The following is a 21,788-nucleotide window of genomic DNA, read 5'->3' as shown; positions in this document are numbered from 1 at the left end:
TGTTGACCCCTTCAAAGAACTCTAATAGATTAGTAAGACATGATTTCACTTTACAGAAACCATGTTGACTTTTGACCAACAATTTATGTTCTTCTATGTGTCTGACAATTTTTATTCTTTTATTCTATTGTTTCAACTAATTTGCCCAGTACTGACGTTAGACTTACCAGTCTGTAATTGCCGGGATCACCTCTAGAGCCCTTTTAAAATATTGGCGTCATATTAGCTATCTTCCAGTCATTGAGTACAGAAGCTGATTTAAAGGACAGGTTACAAATCATAGTTAATAGTTCCGCAATTTCAAATTTGAGTTCTTTCAGAAGGCTTGGGTGAATGCCATCTGGTCCCGGTGACTTGTTACTGTTAAGTTTATCAGTTAATTCCAAAACCTCCTCTAGTGACACTTCAATCTGTGAAAATTCCTCAGATTTGTCACCTACAAAGGATGGCTCAGGTTTGGGAATCTCCCTAACATCCTCAGCAGTGAAGACTGAAGCAAAGAATTCATTTAGTTTCTCTGCAATTACTTTATCATCTTTAAGTGCTTCTTTTGTATCTCGATCGTCCAGGAGCCCCACTGGTTGTTTAGCAGGCTTCCTGCTTCTGATGTACTTAAAAAACATTTTATTACCTTTCCCCCCTTCTCCTCTCCCCAATCACTGCAATTGATACTTTTAAACAGTTTCACTCAGTGATTTGCAAGTCATCACCAGTTATTTTCATTGGCTTTAGTTTCCCCAGCGATCCCTATATTATCATATACGATTTGTATTACAGTAGCACTGGTATGCTCCACTTAGGATCAGAGCCTCGTTTTTCTGGGTGCTGTACAAGCATACAATATAGAATATTCCATGCTTACAAACTCAGATATCTTTACAATATTTTGTTTGCCACCTATTGTTTGTTTGCCACCAGCTAGTTCACCATAAATCAGTAAGAAAGGTTCCCCTACAACAACAAAAGGGAGTGGTTATTTTCTGGGCTGCTATTCCATAGCAACAAAAATAAAAGCATTCAAGTAATGCTTCTTCCTTTCTGAAATAAATGGTGACTTATCCTGAAGACTCATTTTTCATCTTTATCTTTTTAATTTCTTATGTAAAATTTCATCCCTTTATTATTTCTGAGTTCCTGTACAATATAAATAACAACAACAGGCTGATAAATATTCACTCAAATATGGCATGGTTGCACAAACAACACCAAAAACAGACTAATCCTAAAGTGCTTCCTTACAGCTTTTTACTAATGAAAAACTGAGTCTTAAAATTTTAAGGAGTGGCTACAGTAAAAAGTCAAATCTGAAACAAAATTGAGGCTTTATAGAAGCAAAATAGAAAACTACTGTCTGTGAAACCCACAACACCACAGCGTAGAGGGGGAAAAATACTGGAAAAGTAAGTCTGTACTTGGAAATTAATGACATTTTAAATCTATTATATAAGGTTCTCACTGGGGGGAAAGGAAAGTTAAAACGGTTGTGTGCTGCTCACTTTTTTGTCTTAAGCAAGGGCAATAAGATAACTACTTTAGCAAATCATACAAATTAGCTTTTAACTATAACTTCATATTGTATACAACATGAGCTAAATTGTGCTTCCACTGATGTGAATGTAATAAAATAGTTTTGAGTAATTTTCTAAAATTTTAGAAAGTATCTGCATATAAGCTAGGGTTACCATATTTAACAAATAAGAAAAGAGGACCCTCCACGGGGGCCTGGCCCCGCCCCTTCCCCACCATAGCCCCGCCCAACTCCACCCCTTCCCCGCCCAACTCCGCCCTAACTCCGCCCCCTCCTCCCTCCCACTCCCAGCCACGCGAAAAGGGCTGCCCGAGCGCTACCGGCTTCACGGTTTGCCGGGCAGCCCCCAGACCCTGCGCCCCCGGCCGGCGCTTCCCCAGCGCAGCTGGAGCCCGGGAGGGGAAGCGCCCAGCCGGGGGCGCAGGGTCTGGAGGCTGCCCGACAAACTGTGAAGCCGGTAGCGCTCGGGCAGCTCGGCTCTTAAACAGAGCCGAAGAGTCAGGGGAGGAGCAGAGCAGCCGCGGGAGGGGAAGAGCCCGGCCGGCATTTTCCCGGACATGTTTGGCTTTTTGGCAGTTCCCCCCGGACGGGGGTTTGATTGCCGAAAAGCCGGACATGTCCGGGAAAAACCAGACGTATGGTAACCCTATCTAAGCAATTAAGATAAATTGTTTATTTGCTTGAATGCTGACAGTGTGGTGACTACTGTGCTGAAGAGACATGCTGTGGTTTACAATTTAAGGCCTCAGTCCTGACCCCTATACCTGTTGTGGACCCCATTTAAGTGGATAGTGCTCTGTTTGTACTCAGGTTCTCTGCCCACATGAATCTTGTTTCAGGATTGGGGTTTGAGACAGACAATAGACAACAGTTCAGACACTAAGTACCAAGTGAATAGCAGATGGAACTCGCATAGTATTTCAGCAGCATTTTTGTTTGGATGGTTTTGTTTTTTAAATAGTAGTGGTACCTTTTCAGTACATAACACTGAAAAGCTTTGTGAAAGAAATGCATTGAAAGAGATTTGAAAGAGTTATAAAGCCTCAGAAATGAGGCGAAAAGGATGTCTGACACGGTCGTATATACCCATAAAAAACATGGAGGACTACTTGTCTGATTTACGACCTCATTCCCTCATTAAATGCATTGGACAATGGGACAGAATAACACAATTAAGTGGAAAAAAACTGGGAAGTGTTCAAAAATGTGTACATTTAAGGAAGTATGTTTCCTTAAGGATAAATTATCAGGGGAAATGAGGTATTCAGAAGGAGAGAGACGGCACAGTGAAATCAAAAATGAAAACTTTTTTCCATAAAAACCCCAAGGTGTAGGTAGAGAGGGAGAGTTGCTTTTTATTCCAAAATATCTTTTACATTGTCTATCTGTAGTATTTCTAAGGCACCTATCCCATTGATATTTAAGTGTATGCAAAATGTAACAGTAGTAGCAGAGTCTATAATACAAATGTTTCTTATCATATCCCAATGAACAGAGAAGAGTGTTTTTATGTGTTTGGGGATTTTCAGTACTAGTGAGCGTCTCTTGTGGGTGAAAGTTTTGTTGAAAATTGTGACATACCTTTGGACCTGTAGAGACAAGGTGGATGAGGAAATATCTTTTATTGGACCAACTTCTGTTGGTGAGAGACACAAGCTTTTGAGCCACAAAGAGCTTTTCTTCAGGTCTTTGGACCTCCTCAAAGTTAGACTCAGGGTCATTATGCTTTAATGATGTCATTCCTGCCTTGCTTTGGCAATGGAATACTCTTTCCTTAAGAGATTATTTTTTTGTATCCAACAGCTACTCCAGTAAGTCACATAAGTACTTGATCAATCAATCTTTCCTTATCTTGAATAGCTAGTATGCTACCATTTTTAGATTTGATCTGATTTTTCCAGATATTTGACTTTTTTTCTATGAAGTCCTGTATTCTTCTTTAAACAGAGCAACATTTATATGTTTAATACTCTTACAGTTACATTGTGCAGTGAGATTTTGCTGTTTTTTGTTGAGAGTCCCTCTGTCTCATCCTGGAAGGGAAGTTCCAGACAAACAGCTAGCGTTATGATTCCCGCCCTCCAACCCCCGTGGAAATAAGGAATAATTTAGTTGAGGTGGTCCTGCTTTGAGCAGGGGGTTGGACTAGATGACCTCCTGAGGTCTCTTCTAACCCTAATCTTCTATGATTCTATGAAATAATAAAAAGGTGTTAACCTAGGAAGTAGACAAGACTGAGCTCCCTCCCTCTCACCCCCCATCCATTTTCTTTGGCTCTTGACATTGGAAACTTGGAGTATTCACCTCAGCCATCTCCTAAACTCTACTCCAGAAACAAAAAATAAGGGCTGTACAAAAAAGCCTGATAAGAATGACATGGGCAACCACCTATCTAATAACAATCAACGGAGCAGGGCACAGACACTAACTCCGTGGGTGCTCAGGGCTGGAGCACCTACGGGTAAAAAATAGTGGGTGCTCAGCACCCACCGGCAGCCCCACTGATCAGCGCCTGCGCCTCCCGTTCGCTGGGATCAGCTGTTCAGCAGCGTGCAGGAGAAGGTGGGAGGAGGGGCCAGAGTAGGGGCAGGTCATGCTCGGGGTAGAGAAGGGGCAGGGTGGGGGTGGGGCCTTTGGGGAAGGGATGGAGGATGTTGGGGCCTGAGACTGAGCAGGGGCAAGCACCCCCTGGAGAATTGACAAAGTTGGTGCCTCTGGAGCAGGGGACAACTGACTTTGTCTCAGACTTCACATTCCCCTTGCCTCCTTACTCTTGGAGTTTAAGTTTTGTTTTTTAAGGAAGGCCTAAAATGATAGAGAGAAAGGCTTTTGAAATAAAGGCTTTTGAAATAAAAATATCAAACACTGTGCTGTATATGTTCTGTATATGGAAAGGGGGATCTGAGATAGAATGCAGTCAGCAAAGAGGCTGGCTGTGGGCACAAACACTAAAATGGGAGTGAAGTCTCACCCTGTAGCATGATGGTTTTGGTTGGCAGTTTCCCCTGTGCCTACCTTTTACTTTCCAAAATAACCAAGAATAAGGCTCAGAATAAATAAATTTAGATTTACTACCATATAGTGTTTGTTGTTTGCACTACTGTATTTCCTGCTACTGCAAAGTATTCTTACATTCCCATTTTACAAAACATTGTGAGGATTGGTGATTAGCCATAAAGAGCCTACTCCTTCTCACCATAACTTGTATGAAATTGTCATTAACCTTAATGAGTGTTTTTCATAATGCAATCCGGATTTAGTCCTTAGTAGACAAAATGTTATATGCTGCTCTGCATAGTACATTTTTCATTTAATTCTTAAAATGTTTTGTGTTTATATTTGAGATTAAAATTACTCCATTTATGGATAATGTAAATCCAGAAATGTTTATATGTGGTCAGATTCCAAGCAAAGACTAACAAGTCTGAGTATAAATTCTGCACATGCCCAGTGATGGTGTACAGCAACTATTTAGAATATTACAGAATACAGTATTTACATTATTTTGGTACTCTGGAATGCTAATGGAGTAGTTTAGGTCTATTTATATTTACTCTAAGGTTGAGCAACCCCAATAATTCTGGAAAACTACTATGCATGTCAATGTCAAGAGTACTGTAAATTAGATCTTTTCCTCTTTTTTAATTCTGCTAAAGTGATGTATCTAATAGATGAATATTGGTGTATTGCACACTTTAAAAACATTGGCCTTTAAAATGTAATAGGATTGTTTAAAAAACAAAACTCTGTAATCAGTGTGTTTTAAATCTGCAGTTGGATTTACATGCCTGTCAACATCTGGACTTTTTGACTTGTAAAGTAAGCCTTCAAAAACTCTTCCGTGGAAGATATGGAGAAGAAAATGTATTATATACATTCAGAAAATTCATGGCAACAAAATACTGTCCATGGCCAGTGCAAAATAGAATATCCTGCAAATTGTATATATGCGCACTGGAGCAGACTTAAGTAGAAAAAAGATATTTCTATTCTCTCTTTGTAGAAGGGAAACGGTAAAATGTGGTACTTCTGAAAAAAATTACCACAAACATTGTCAATATTTGTTAATGTGCTTGGGACTGTGCAGTACACAGAGGACCATGGAGAGCTGAGCATCTAAGGCTTGGTCTACACTACCCCCCCTAATTCGAACTAAGGTACGCAACTTCAGCTACGTGAATAACGTAGCTGAAGTTCGAAGTACCTTATTTCGAATTAGTTCAAACTTACCTTGGTCCACACTCGGCAGGCAGGCTCCCCCGTCGACTCCGCGGTACTCCTCTCGGCGAGCTGGAGTACCGCAGTCGACGGCGAGCACTTCCGGGTTCGACTTATCGCGTCCAGACTAGACGCGATAAGTCGAACCCAGAAGTTCGATTTCCAGCCGTCGAACTTGCCGGTAAGTGTAGCCAAGGCCTAAAAGACAGACACATAGGAAATAGATGGGATGCACTTCAAAATCTAGATATTGGCATGAGTGGTGATTTCCTTTTCTCCTTATAGATTCACTTTTTGTAGAAGGACATACAGAGAATGTTACAGACAGAAAGGGTGATGTCATGAAAAACTGCAACAGGGGAGGGCAGCATGGTAAAATGAATGGGGGATGGTGGGAGAAGGTGAACAGTGCAGTGAGAGTAGAATCAGTGGAATAGTAGACGGGACAAGTAGTGAAGGATTTATAGAAAATTCTAATGTAACCTGAGGCTCTATTAGAAAGAGACTTCAGACACAGTGTTCCATAACATCGTAAAGTATGAAATATTATTTTCACAAAAGAAACTTTCTATGACATACCACAGAGCAACATTCTTGGAGAAATGCTTCCTAGATTAGGGGTTGACCCCTTTCATCTAAACTCCCATAATGAAGATGTTAGATACAGCAGTCTTAAAACACAACATAAAACTTATTGTATGGCATTTTAGCTGCTTATGCAGAAGATGGGACGGCTAACATTGCTATCACTTAGATAAAGGGGGCGGGAGGGAATTAACAATGAAGGCAAACTTTTTCTGATTGACAGAACTGCATGAGAAGGGGCAGGCAGTGGGAATGTCTAAGGCCCCTGTTTTCAAAGTCATTATGTACCAAATACACACTCTGATATAGGATAATTTTAATGGAGGAGGCAATGCAAAATCAGTTGCAAAACAAAATACAGCTGCTAAACTTGGTTATGGAGCATGAAAGAGACAGCTTTCTTATGTCCCTGTTTACACCAACTTCACTCTTCAGAAATTTACCATTGTTGGAATGAATCTCAGTTGCATAGTCTATGCTTCTGTCACAGAGTTCTTATTTAGATGCTGAGCAAGTCACTTAAACCAAAATGTTGGCAGGTGGCAACTAATTGCGTGTTCTGCATTTTCAGGGTAGTCAGCCTGAGACACCAGTGGTCTGATATGCAGAAGTGTTGCACACTCGCAACTGAAGTTAATGGGAGCTGTGGCAGCTCAGCACCTCTTGTAAAAAGGCAATGTGGTTTGGAAGAATGAGCATAGTATTTCGGAGTCAGGAGGTCCTGAGTTCTAATTCTGGCAGTGCCACTGATTTTACTGGGTGGCCTCCTTCAAGTTTCATTGAGGCTATCTGTAGTAAATATATATGCATTAATGTTTGTGAGGCACTCAGGTATTATGGCAATGAGTCTTCTTAAAAAAAGACCATATAAGGAAATGAACAATTCTGTATTAATCACAGGTTTTGCATGGTATATATTAAATAAGGCAGAAGACACTAACTGAACGATAAGGATAAAAATATTGAATAGCTGCCTCATTCCCTGAGCTCTGTTCATTCTGTGCACTGAATGAGGCAGGAGTCCTGTGGAAAAAATATGTAACCCTGTAATTAAAAAGCATATGATAATGTATATGTACAAGGGGGCTGAATTAATTTTGAACGGGCAATCTTAAATTCTGGCATTTGCTAATTTTAGAATGCTTGACTTTCCAGACTCAATAATAATCTTTTAACATAGCTTTGGATTTTTCATATATAATTTACAAAAGAAAGTAAAGAACATTTCCTAAAACACCAAATGTCCTATAGCACCGAATATCAAAAGAACTCAAAAAAAAAAAAAAAAAAAGTGTGTGTGTGTGTGTGTGGGGGGGGGGGAATACAAAGAGAAGTGTTACCTTGTTTAATGGAAGAACAGACAGAACATCGTTATTTGTATTCTAGTCATACGCATCGTCACAGGTTTGTGTTTCTGGTAAATGTTTTGGAGGTCTAACAGATTCATAGAGGCCTTTCCCTAGAGATGTATGGACAACATTCTGAGCAGTCTAAAGTTTAATAACAGAGTCTGTAGCCAAAAGTTATGTTTTTTTTTATTAAAATCAAGTGTTCTCAATTAAAGTGCATATATGGAGAATTGGATAAAAGCCTACAATAATTGTAACTCATCTAATGATTCTTTACTAGAAACTTCTGATCTGATCTTTATTAGTGGTAATAAATGGGCTGATAGCACTACTGACAATCCAATGCATTTTATTACAATAGTTTTCATACTTTTACAACAGCATCAGAAATGTAGCTTCTTAAGTTCTGCATGTCATAAAAAAAAAATCTTCTGGTGCGTCCTTAATTAATGAAAGAGCAATCTTGTCAGTGTGTTTAATGATGTTGATAGCATAGTGCTAAAGCTGATCCCAAGCAGAAACAGCTGCTAATAGGTAGATTTCAGGGACTTTCAATGTTCCTATATCAAATCCCTGTTTACAGGTATTTATAAATCAGATATAAAAGTTATCCATCAACTAGGGTGACCAGACAGCAAGTGTGAAAAATTGGGATGGGGGTGTGTGTGGGGGGGGGGGTAATAAGAGCCTATATAAGAAAAAGACCCCAAAATTGGGACTGTCCCTATAAAATCGGGACATCTGGTCACCTTACCATGCACTGAATATTGTCTTACAGGGTTAACCTTGCAATTTTCTGCATATCTTTTAGAGTCCCTCTCAAGATTTAAGTTTTTAACAAACTTTCAAAGGCGTTGCAAAGGCCACACAATTAGATGGGCCCAGCTTAAAAATGTGTGAAGTCATGGGTGTAGTTTGGAGCAGGCTTGGGGGGATGTTGCCCCCCAAACTGCAAGCCTCAGGCAGGCGAAGAATTTGTCCCCCCACTCATGTGTGGCCCCATTGGCCTGGCTGGAGCTCCGTCATCCCCCTTCTCCCCAAATATAGAAGTCAAACACGCCTAAGGGTGAAGTTATGAATCTAGATGTGGAAATTGTATGCCATTTTGATTCTGCTTTTCTAGATTCAGTTGAAAATTATGATTGCTACCTCTACAAATCTATAGGAAGTTTTGACAAATTCTACAGCAGGGGTCGGCAACGTTTGGGGTGGCGAGAAGCGGTGCGGGTGAGGGATGTGCTGGCTGTGGCTTCCCGCTGCTCCCATTGGCCTGGAACAGCGAACCGCGACCAGTGGGGGCCACGATCAGCCGAACCTGCCGCGTCAGCAGGTAAATAAACTGGTCCGGCCCGCTAAGGTGCTTACCCTGGCGAGCCGCGTGCCAAACATTGCCGACCCCTGTTCTACAGGATCCATTACCATATTGTGAGATAGCTCAGTGGTTTGAGCATTAGCCTGCTAAACCCAGGGCTGTAAATTCAATCCTTGAAGGGGCCTTTTAGGGATCTGGGGCAAAAATCTGTCTGGGGATTGGCCCTGCTTTGAGCAGGGGGTTGGACTAGATGACCTCCTGAGGTCCCTTCCAACCCTGACGTTCTATGATAAGCTTTTCAAAAACCCACATAATTTAAAAAAAAATAAACTTTCCCCAAAGTGCATATGAAACACTGATTGTTTAGTAAATTATTTGTGTGTTTAGGGGGTATATCTTTAAGTGACTTTTTTACAAAACTGAACCCCCATCTCCCCTATAACTTGCTTTCTTCTGGAGTCTTCTACTCACCTGAGAATTATTCTGATGTAATGCCCTTGGGACAATCCTTCCAGATAGTTTGATCAGGACTTTTGGAATAACCAAAAAAAAATCTTCGTAGACAATCCAGCTCATGTTTTAAAGATAGCTCCGGATGTGCTGGGGCAAAACTTTGGGAGTATAATGAGTGCTGCGATAGTCATACAACACAGATATAATGAAAAAAGCTTCATAGTTATGTACTGTATTAACAAAACTCTTTTGGATAGATTAAAACTTAAATATTTCCCTGTTTCTGAGACTTCTATTTAGGGGACCCCAAAAAAGAGTGGTAAAAGTACTAGGTAAAGCACTGCATTTGCATCTTTAAAATGTGTAACTAAATATGTAAAATATTTGCATCTTTAAAATGTGTAACTTAATTCCTGTAAAATGTCCTTTCCTGCTATTCTACTCATGCTGTATTGGCTGAATGTTTTTACTGAAATGGTCATCAGCTGAAGAAACATCATCAATTTGAATGCCGTCAGTTAAAAAAAATCATGTGCTATTTAAGTCCCTGAGTCTCCTTACCAATTGTTGTCATTTTGCAATTGTACTTTCCGGTTGTTGGTTGTTTTTTTGTTTTTTTTTAAATTCTCTCCATTATTGTGCGAAAGACCCACACAATCAGGAAACTAACTGTATGGGGAAAAGAATAACTGTCTGTGCAGACCACTATCATATGTACAAAGTAAACTGATAAATGTTTATTTATTTATTTTACAATATTGCCAACCCTAAGCATTCAACATTATGAGTCAGGCCCCCCAAAATAATGATATCTTGAATAATAAATACTGGATTCTCACTATTTACCTTCTAGTTTCTAATGTGCCAGGTGTTTCCAGGTTTTTCTTCACAACCATGAGGGGCTAGAAATTTACTTTTATTATTCATTTATTTTAAATGAAAGCTGCAATTCTGAGTCATTGGCTTCTAAAAAATGTGGTTTTAAGGAAAACACCAAATAGTGTGAAACTTGTGATAAAATCACAAGAGTCAGCCACACTGTACCAATACGCCCTCTCCCCCCACCACACACACACACTTCTTAGAGCAATAACATACTTCTTAAACAGTTATTTGGGCCTCGTCTACACTTAGAAAGCTTAGGTCAACAGAGCTATGATGCTCAGCAGTGTGAAAAACCCATATTCCTGAGCACTGCAGTTATGCCAACCTAACCCCTGGTGTAGATGCCGCGAGGTTAAAAGAAGAATGCTTCCCTCGACCTAGGGACCTTCACCTGGGGTATCACTGTAGTCTATGCCTGTGCTATTGGGTTACAGAGTTATAGCTATGAGGCTGTAGCTATGCCACTATAGCACTTGTAGCATAGATGTGGCCTTGCATTGTAAGCTTTTTAGGGCAGGAACTGTTTTTGTTGTTTGTGTAAAGTGCTTGTACAATGAAAGCCCAATCCTTGATGTGTTGTTGTAATTCTAAATAATAATTTAAAAAAGCCAGTGTCCATCCCATCTAATAAAACTAAATATTGGCCTGGCCTAACTTGGCAGCCAAAGGGGCTGCCAGGCCAATTTTCATGCAGGATATTGTAAATGTATTTACTTATTTAGATGACATAGTATCAGTCTCATATCCCTGGCACTTTGCAAAATGTAAGATAGCAGCTGTTCTCAGACCTACATACAAAGCAAAATCCTCCCTCCTTTCCTCTTCTAAAATCTGATTTGACTCAGGGTATGTCTACTCTGTGAAGTTGTTGACAAAACTTTTGTCTTTCATGGGTACTTAAAAAAGCCCCCCTGTGAAAGACAAAAGTTTTACCGATGCAAGTGCCAGTGTGAACGCGGCTTTGTCAGCCTGAGCGCTCTCCTGCAGACAAAGCTAACACATGTCGACGCAGCCTTGTCGCTAAAAGCTGTGTGGTGTAGACAAGCCCCCTGGGCATGTCTACCTATGTGGTGGGGATATTCAGGAAAGTTAAGGCAAATCAGCTAAAGGTGTGAAGTCAATGCATATAAGTTAAAGCATGTTAAACTCTGTGTGAATGCTGTCATTCAGGAGTAAAGGGGCTTTAATTCACCTCAGGAGGATTAAGTTACAGTTGACAAAGACCACTTTACTCCTGAATGGGAGCATCCCGGTGGCAATTTAATGTGCTTTAATTAATGCATATTAACTTCAAACCTTTAGTTGATTTGCCTTAACTTTTCTGAGTATTCTCATGTAGACATGGCCTACCACAGCAGAATTATTTGGGCAGAACCGGCCTTTGTATTTTGAGGCACCTTTTTGTTAACTCCCCACTCCACTAAACATTGCAAAAAGCTAGTATAAACATTTAGAGAAGGATAGTGAGATCCTCTTCAAGAAACATCATTTATGCAATTTTGGTTCATTTTACATAAAAATGAAAATGCAGAGGGAAATTCTTGTCCCTATAAGCCTCCTATTCCAGATGTAGAGTTCTCCTTCCTTTTGGTTATTGCTCTTTTTTACTTACTATTTTAACCATCCAGAAATATACTAGGCTCCTCACAAAACCTAGTTCATGGTCACTGTCCTGAGAGCATAAAACTTAAATTGCACATGACTCAATGAGTAATGGTCATAAATAGATGCATGAGGTGAGGAAAAGGTAAGATAAAGATGAAAATATCAGATGGTTATTCAAGGTACTGATCTTGTATTTGGATCTGCTAGCACAGATACGGTTTTCGACCGGAATGCCCAATCAAAAAGGGACCCTGGCAGCTCTGGTCAGCACCACCAACCGGGCCGTTAAAAGTCTGGTCAGCGGTGCTGTAGTGCTAAAGCAGGCTAGTCCCTACCCCCCCCCCCCCCCACCTAGGAGCTGGACCCGCTGGCTGCTTCTGGGGTGCAGCATGGAGCCAGGACAGGCAGGGAGCCTGCCTTAGCTCCACTGCACTGCTGACCAGGAGATGACCAACGTAAGCCCATGCCCGAACCCCAACCCCCTGCCCCAGCCTTGAGCCCCCCCCAAACCCAGAGCCCCCTTCTGCACCCCAAACCCTTCATCCCTGGTCCCACCTCAGAGCCTACACCCCTAGCCCAGAGCCCATACCCCCTTCTGCACCCCAAACCCCTACCTCAACCTACAGCCCCCTCCTGCATGCCAAATCTCTTGGCCCCACACCCCACTCTGGAGCCCCAGCTTGCACCCTAAACTCCTCATCCCCAGCCCAGAGCCTGTACTCCCTCCTGCACCCCAACCCCTGCCTCAACCTGCAACCCCCTCCTGCACCCCAACTCCCTGTCCCAGCCCAGAGCCCCTTCTGCATCCTGAACCCCTCATTTCTGACCCCAACCTGCAGCCTGCACCCCCAGTTAGAGCCCTCCCAGCCCAGTGAAAGTGAGTGAGGGTGGGGGAGAGTGAGATGGAGGGGGGATGTAGTGATTGGGGGTGGGGCAAAGGGGCGGGACTAGTGTGTTTGGTTTTGTGGAATTAGAAAGTTGGCAACCCTCATCTGCAGTAGTGAGTCCTGATGCAAGATCAAGGACTGAGGCAAATACACAACTTTGTAACTGTAGTTGTTGAAGTCAGCTGATATTAAATTTGTGTAAAGCTGTGTAAATCATATCTAGTCAGTCCAGAAAATAAAGACCATTCTGTTCCCAACATTCCTGTGTGTGTCACAGGCATTACATCACTATGTAGTCATTCAAAAATGTATAGAATACCTTGATCCATGCAAGAGAGAGGCACATTTTCTTTACAAAAATTAGCGGCCAAGTGTGACCACTGACCATTGTTACAGGCCTTAGCCAAAGCTAGTCTGTGAACTTGAACAGGTAGCACATGGTGGAATAATTAGAAACTGAGTATCTGAAAAGTAGGTATTTGCCAGGTTTGTGAAAACTGTAATTCCCAAATGAAAGTGTTAGCAAGCAGTAAAAGAACTGAAGTGCCTCTATTTAAAATGTATACCTTCTATTTTTTTCTTTTACCTTGGTAAACAAATCAGAGACCAGATGTGTTTGCAATAAATATGGAGGCAATCCTAGCACATCACAAATCTGTCCAACACAAGGACTGTGGTGTCAGACGTGCAGTAAAGGCAACCTGGAGAGCTGGTTAATGGTGGGTTCAATAGAACCCCCATTTAAATTCAGGTCCTGGCCCACTATCAATGGGTTGTAAACTTATGTACAGTTGCCATACTATAACCTGTCTTTATAGAAAAATACCTCCAGTTAAACAAAAGAAGTAACAAAGCTGTGAACTCCCTTCTCTACAAGAAATCTAAATTCAACCCCTGGGTAGTGGGGGTAGACATTTCCCCTGGACTTTCTTCAGCAGAGCTAGATGAGGGCCAACCTGCCTGAGTGGAAGAGAAGACTTACTGATCAGTAGGACAGGTATCAGTCACGTTGCACATAGGCCCTTCATATGCCTTATAATTGAGGTAACCAGAAGACAGGGGGTCTGCTACACAGTTTCCTGGATTCCAGTTCCTGATTCCCACATGGCTCTTGCCACTTCCCCGGGGCCAGTCTGCCTACTCCTTTTCTCTGCAAATCTTTCCCTCTTCCTCGTGACTACACTTGCTCTGCAGCCCCCACCCTTGTGAATTCCATCCTTATGCTCCTTGTTATCCTTCAGTATTAATCCGGAGGCCTTAGATGGAGAGATGAATGTGCTGTTGAGGACTTCAGAGGGTGGGGCAAAAAGACAGAAGTGAGACGTGGTATTGCCAAGGGGAGTCCTGATGATTGATGCTGGGGGAAGGAGTAGGGCACAGGAAAGGGGACATGTAAATTGAGTCATGGAGGTGAAGGGAAGAGAGCCCAAATTGAAACTGCTTGGGAAGCCCATTCATGAATGGTTATACCCTTGTGCCCTCTCCAAGCTGTCCACCTCAATGAAATTGCTACTTATCCAGTGATTTTAAACAGATTTTAACTTCACATTGGCCATATAAATGCAAATTTAATCTTCACTCAGTTTTTCTTACTCATCCCCTTTCTTTTAGAAGGGAAAACGAAATGCAGACTCCCCCTTTATTAGTGCATTGTCAAGGTTACAGATTTAAACACAGGAAGATAAAAAGCTATTTTTTTTCAGAACAACTCACTTTTCCACATGGCACATACTTAATTTAGGTTTGTATTTAACAGTCTTGTTATCAAAAATATTATGTGCCAGGTGGTCAGATTAATATTATTATGAAAGCCTTAACTTTTTAGTTCCTAAGTTGTATGTCTTTTTAAAGCTGTAACGGTAGCATAATTGCATTGACATTTTTTTGTGGTTTCATTTTTGCATTAAGATGTGGCTGATGCCTGCATTGGTTAATGGGAGCAGTTCTCCCGAATAATTTTCTCACAGCTAAGAGATCACCTTTTCTTGACTACCTATCCAGGGTTAGAGTATTCTTCCCCGTCAGTCCCCTGTTTGTAAGGGGATTAAGAACAATATGTACAGCTGAGAGTTCAATTGATCTGAGTGCGTGGGTGCCTGAAGTTGGTAGGTGCATTAGGAGTTCAGCAAAGAGGTGTGTGAGTGATTCCTCTCCTCGGATGGCGCAATGCCTGCGCTGAAGGATAGTGGCAGTGTTGAGAGAGAGTTTTGTGAAAGCGAAGGCGTCTTTGCAGGCAGGAAGAGCCTGTCCTCTGTTTGCGCCACTCCGGCATTAGTTTTTATTTATTATCATTTTTTTTAATTCTTGCTCTTTCTACGAAGTCAGATTGAAATCTACAGCGGGGACTATGCGAAGGAAGGCTGCTGGTACTGGGTGCCAGGAATCGGCAGCTTTTAGAACCACCTGAAGTTTGCAGAAAAAGCAGCCGCAGTACAAGCTGCCGGGGCTACATTACGCCCGCCCTGGGAGTGGGGAGGAGGAGCCCGAGAGCACTAACCTGGGCCATCTGCGTGTGATTTCTCTATTAATCCTCCCCATTTCTTCTTGTTTATAGACACTTTCTCCCTTTCAAAATGCAAGCGGAATGGGAGTGAAAAAGTGTGCTTTGAGGGGTCTGGTTCTTGTTCTCACGCGGAGAGAAGCAATGCTCACACGCACATTTATTCACAGACACAGCTTCCATCTGAGTTTGTGTCTCAAACTTATATGCTTCCTTCTCAGGAGAAACAGGATCTAGAGTAGGGAGAGAGTGTGTCTGAGAGAGAGGGAGAGCAGGAAATAAACTAGTTGCTCTCTCTTCACTTGAAGGGTGTGTACTGTTTCCTGGTTTCACAGTGAGGCAAACCGAGTTTGTCCACAGCACAGAGGGAGAAGTTGAATTATGATTGCACTCACACAAACATATATTTCAGTGCATAGGTTGAATGTGTGAGTGTCTTTAAAAACAATAATAACAACACCACGTTGTGATCCCATCTCAGGAGGACCAGGCTCTAGAGAAGGGCATGGGCAGCGGGAGTGGGAGGTATCTCTCTTCTGTGTATGGTGTTAAGCATTACCCTTGTGAGTGTTTTGTTCTAGTGTCTATTTCTTGGTCTGATATGGAGGCATTGCTGAAATTGGGCAGTCTAAAGAAAGAGATTTGATTATAATTAGATTACTTTCAAATAATAGGTTTATTTCTGTGTGTGTGTGTGCAAAGTTGTGATCTGTCTCCAAAACAATAGGCGACAGGGTATATTTACTTCTACTTGTAGGGTTCTGTAGTTTGACTGTGGCTAGAGAGGCAGTACTGAGTTTGTGCAGAGAAAGAGACTGGATTATAATTGTAGTCAAACACGATTCTATACTTTCTGTTCACAGGTTTCATATGTGTGTGTTTATTCCCAAATTAAGTGATCCCTTTTCAAGAGGAAGTGATCTGGGAGGGTCATAGGGTTGGGGAAGGACAGAAAGGAAATAAGGAACCCTCTCCCCTTTGGAAAAAGGTAAAAGCTGGATCTACCTGGATCCTGACTATTTTTGGCAGTCTTCTGTGTCATCAAAATAGAGAGCAAGTCTTCCTGATCCGACTGCCCCAAATAATTCCAGACACCAATACATACCAGAACTAGGGGTATTGTAAAAACCCAGATTTGGCAACTGGATCCAGACAACTTTTGGTCCCAAATTCTGTTGCCTGAATAGAGAACAAGTCTAGTTACTCCTACTGCACCAAAAAAAAAGCCTGGATCCTGGCACATAATACATAAATGTCACAAAAACCCAGTTCTGGCACATGGATCCTTCCAAATCCATACAGGTTTTGGTCTTTACTCCAAAATTCCATGGCATTAATAGAGAACAGGTATAGTTACTGCTACTGCATGACAATATTCTGGTTTGTAACGCATCCCCGCGCAAGAAAGCCTAAAAAATCCTGCCCTTGACTTCGTTTGGGTCTCAACAGTTTTGGGTCCAAAATTTAAACTGTATCATCTAAATAAAAAACAACTGTTGCTCCTATTTCACTTGAAAAATCTGGATCTGTATGCTTTCTGACCTAATAGCACTGGAAAAATACTGATCTGGTTCTTGCTAGGCCTTTCCAGTTTTTAACCCTAATCTCCCAAATTAAACTTTCTAAGGAATGGGGGGGGGGGGGGGAACAACTTTCAGAATGCAGCAGACCCTGTAATGCAGCAGCACTGCAAAAACATTTATCTGGCACCTTTATCCAGCTAACCCTTTTTATTTGTAAATCCCAAACTCAAATGTTCAACAGACTAAAGAGAGAAGAGCAGCTTCTCAAGTTCTGCTGCAAAACTCCAGACTTCGATACATTCCTGCTCAACTGGATTGCAAAGACACGTACTCAGCACTGGAACCTGCTGGATCCTGCCATTTTTTTGGCCGCTACTTCCCAAATTGTACTGTCAAAATATACAACTCACGTTGCTGCTTCTACTTGATCCAAAAATTCCAGGCTTTGACATCTCAGTGAAAGAGCAATCCAAAAACCCACATGGGCCTCTTTTTTTGGTCACAAACACCTACAATCTGTTAAATAAAGACCAAGGGTTAAATCCCTATTGAAGTAAATAGCAAAACCCCATGACTTCAGTAAGGCCAGGAGTTTACCCCAAGTATAGCTGCTCCTACTTCACTGTATCAGAAGCTGGTCCCTGATCCATCCTTACACAAGAGCACTTGAAAAATCCAGTTAAGGACTGTAAATGTAAATGAATGGTGATTCTTGCTGTCTATCTAGAAATTATAATTTTGGGAACATAGGTGAAAAAATAGGGGTATACCTTGTTGGATCTGGGTCCATGTTTGCATTTTTTTTTTAAGTGCTCATCTGCCGCGATGGCTCAGAGACTAGATTTTTTTTTTTTAGTAGACTAAGAGAAGCTATGCTTGGTCACTATGTATAGACTAGAATTTAGAGGTTTGTGGCCAAAATATTGTTGGATTCTGCAAGACCCAGGTGCCCTTTGTGCACGTATTGCTCTTGCACTGAGATATCAGGGCTGGGTTTTGCTAGCCAACTAGGAGCCGCCACAGGGCATGGGTTGTCTGTTTTGATTATACAGTTTTGGGCCAACCCAAAACACTGTTTCACTGGGCTCCAGATACTGGATATTATGTGTCCTTGCCATGGTACTGAATAGGGGATACACTGGATTCTGGATTATGCAGTAGAATTGGGACAGCTGCATGTCTTTATTTAGCTGGTAGGATTTTGAGGATTTAAATTTAAAAAAGAAAGAAAGAGAAAGATTAACAACAAAAGAAAAACTACCTGGATCCAGGTGCTGGATATTTGTTTTTGTGGTGCTGCTGTGCCAGTTCCCAACAGTCTGAATTTGGGGGGGCATTAAGAAACTGCTACATTTTTTTTTCTTTATTTAGACAGCAGATTTGGAGAGAATAGGGTTAAAAATTGGCAGGTGTAGAAGAAACCAAATACGTGTTTTCCAGTGCTATCCGGGGGCTGGGGTGCACTGGGAGCCAGATTCTCTCCAGTGTAGTAGGAGGGATGGCTACCCTTGTTATCTGCTTAGACTGTAGAATTTGGAGTTTAGGGCTAAAAATTGCCAACATGCAGGAGCTGGATTTTTGTGGTACTCATGTACTGGGATGCATCAGAATCCAGATTTTTTTTTGTACAGTAAATTTTGCTTGTTCTCTATGAATGCCAAGGAATTTTGGTGTGGGGGAGGGGTTGAAAGCCAAAAATTAAACTGTTGGGGTAAGATCCGTGAACGAGATCTGGGTTTTTGTAGGTCTGATGTACCAAAATCCAGAATGTATTTGGTACCATAGGCATGGCTAGACTTGTTCTCTGTGGAGACATCAGAATTTGGCATCTTGGGGCCAAAATTTGGCAGGCTCCAGATGCTGGCTCAGGGTTTTTGCAGAAATCATGCTCTCTGGGATTCATCAGGACCTAGATTTATTATTATTTATTTATTTATTTTATTAGTATTAATTTAAGTAGGAGCCTAAGTCTAGAACTCTATTTCTGTGACACAATTTGGGACTTTTCGAGGTCAAAAATTGGCAGCTTGCAGGACAATCCAACACGATCCAGGTACATCCAGCTTTTACATCTTTCCTTCTCTCTTTCACTTGTGTGGGGTTTGTAGTTTGACTGTTTCCTGGTCTCACAGAAAGAGGCAGTGCTGAGCACAGAAAGACAAAAATAGACCTTTACAGAGAAATATAGGGATTGTGTGTGTGGAGGGGAGGGAGAGAGGAGAGCAGCGTTAGGCTGGTTTCCAGGAGGAGCTCTTCTCGCTTTCGTTGTGTGTTAGACATTTTTGTACAGATTTTTTTTTCATCTTAAAAACGTTTTCTCTCTCCCGGCTGCTTCTTGTACCTCTTTGGGGGAGAAAAATCAAACTGTGTTTGATCAGAAAGCGACCAGAGACCATTTTATTTGAGCGACCGGGGGAAGAAAGAGAAGAGAAACCGTCGCAGGGATATAAATACCTATCATCTCTTACATATTTCCTGTAAATAAATCTCTATAGAAAGAGCACAATTTGACATCCATCCTAAGCGGCAGCAATGGGGTGTTTGGGCAACAGCAAAACAGAGGATCAGCGTATCGATGAGAAAGCGCAGCGAGAAGCCAACAAAAAAATAGAGAAGCAGTTGCAGAAAGAGAGACTGGCTTATAAAGCCACACATCGTTTGCTTCTGCTGGGTAAGGAAGCGGGGGGAGGGGGGGGATGAGGGTGCAGTTGCCTGCGCTCCCCCATGGTAGGGGTATAACGGAGAAGCTATGTGGTTAATGTGTGTGTGAGAGAGAGTGTGTGTTAGATACAAAGAATGCAGGCAATTGTATTGAGCAATATGTGAAAAGTGCACAGATTGGGCTGTGTGTGGGAGCCACATGGATACATATATATAAATGCTGTTGGAAGTGGGAGATGCTGTTAACATGTCACCAAAAAAACCGTATATACATGGCAGTGTTCTGTCTTTTTCTTCCAGGAGCTGGTGAGTCAGGAAAAAGCACTATTGTGAAACAAATGAGGATCCTGCATGTCAATGGATTTAATTCAGAGTAAGAATTATTGATACTTTGTGTCTTCTATTTGTAAATATACATTTGAAACATATTAACACACAACACACTGGGTAATTTCTCTTTCCTCCACCTTATATGTGTGTGTGTTGGCGGTTTGACACTGGCTTGCCAAAAAAGAAAAATGCAAGGAATTACTACTATTATATATTTGTATTTTCTGCTCCTGCCCCTCTACTGTATTTTACACTGTTGCTACTGCAGCGCTTGACAGGCCCCTGTGTAGCAACAACATGGCGACTACTTTTTGCATAGCAGCAAATAACTAATATTGTATCTGTATGTAATATAGAGAGATATATCAATTCATACACAGGATGACGGGGCTGCTGCGGTTTTTCTGGTGGTGGTTAGCACAAAACTGAAACCAATTTGCATGAATGTAATCATCATGTATTCTTGGGTTACATGATTTCTCTCTGAAAAACTGATTGCCAGTATTTAATATTAATTGTGTGCTAATTTTAGATATATAAGGTTTTTAACTATACAATATATGTTCTAAATTGTAGGGGAATAGATTTAGCATGCTATAGAAATGAAGGAATGACTTCCAATCCCACCAGGAAAGCTTTGCAGATGTGGTTATGACTATCTAACGTGACAAAATTGGCAGAGATCTATTTTCACTGTTTTTTTATAGAATATGAAAAAGTGATGGATGGAAAATAATCTTACTGTTCTTTTCAGTCAGTTTGTCATAAAGGTTAAATAACAAATAAGCAGTCAGTAAAAAATTCTGAATGTAACTTAAATGAATTGGTTTGAGAGAGAAATTAAATTGTTAATTCTGTTTTAATTCAGAGAAAAGAAACAGAAAATACTGGATATTCGGAAAAATGTTAAAGATGCGATTGTGGTAAGAACACATTTTATACTATTCTTAAATGCTTCTGTACACTGGAAGCCAAAAGTGTTATGCTCTCTAGGATTGTGTAGAGAAATCCCATTTTGCTGATCAGATTGGATTATCTTCTATTGATCCTGTATTTTAGATTAACCAGATTAATGTGTCTGTTTTTGTTTTATCCAATTCTAGACTATAGTTTCAGCAATGGGCACTTTAATACCCCCAGTTCCACTGGCCAATCCGGAAAACCAGTTTCGAATGGACTACATCAAGAGTATAGCTCCGCTTTCCGATTTTGACTATACACAGGTAAGAGTAAAAAAAATACTTGTTTTTCATAATTTTGAAAGAGAACACAAAGCTCTGACTTTGATGTATGAAATGACTTGTTTACCATTTGAAAGGTGTTTGCTAAAACAAGTTTGTCGCAGCATTATCACCAAGTTACCTGTTTTAACATTGTATGGTGTTGCACCTGTTTTAATGTTGTTCAGTTGTGCTTTAGTAATTTTTGTTTGTTTGTTTGTTTTTAAAGAGGAAAATGAAATGCAAAGAAATTAAGATTATTTGAAATTTCAGTGTCTCAATTTAACATTGTTGTGAAAGCTATTTTTCTGGGCATAATTTGGTGCAGCAGGACATCAGTCTGAGGAATTACAGTATATACTTAAGAAATAGAAGCACAGAGAAACTCTAATAATATATGTAGTTTTAAAAATGTCAACACTTTTTCTTTCTTATTAATTTTCATACTAAGAACTTAAAATATTTGATGGCCAACTAAGGTGTCTTCATCACCTATGTATTTATTTATGTATTTATTTTATTCAAATTTTGTATTATGTTGCTGGAATAAACAGTGAACAATGAGAATAGGAAGATATAATTCTTTATTTTAGTTGTGCATGAATGCTGCCATCTTAGGGCTGGGTAGAAATGTAAAAACCTATTGGGTTTTCTATAGTAGTCACTCATTGGTAGTGTAATTCAAAGTATGTTATTTAGGTTAATTTGCAGATGGATACTGCTATTTACATT

The 21,788-nt window shown here is 40.9% G+C and overlaps 1 protein-coding gene across 3 annotated transcripts in view; it reads left to right on the top strand.

Annotated features, from left to right (window-relative positions):
* GNAL (G protein subunit alpha L) overlaps positions 1-21,788 on the top strand; it is a 325,131-nt gene that overhangs the window by 105,754 nt on the left and 197,589 nt on the right. The window contains exons 1-4 of one of the 3 annotated variants that reach the window (XM_005282662.5): positions 17,736-19,516; positions 19,807-19,879; positions 20,705-20,759; positions 20,940-21,059. In XM_005282662.5, the coding sequence (XP_005282719.1) occupies positions 19,378-19,516; positions 19,807-19,879; positions 20,705-20,759; positions 20,940-21,059 (387 nt within the window). In that variant the 5' untranslated portion in view covers positions 17,736-19,377. Of the gene's footprint in view, positions 1-17,735; positions 19,517-19,806; positions 19,880-20,704; positions 20,760-20,939; positions 21,060-21,788 lie in introns of those variants that run through there. The other 2 variants (XM_065585249.1, XM_005282663.5) reach the window with 2 other exon arrangements.

Source organism: Chrysemys picta, chromosome 2, assembly GCF_011386835.1.
Source record: "Chrysemys picta bellii isolate R12L10 chromosome 2, ASM1138683v2, whole genome shotgun sequence".
In the NCBI taxonomy this organism is placed as follows: domain Eukaryota; kingdom Metazoa; phylum Chordata; order Testudines; family Emydidae; genus Chrysemys; species Chrysemys picta.
Note: the sequence above shows the minus strand (reverse complement) of the source record. Positions and strands in the feature narration are given on the sequence as shown.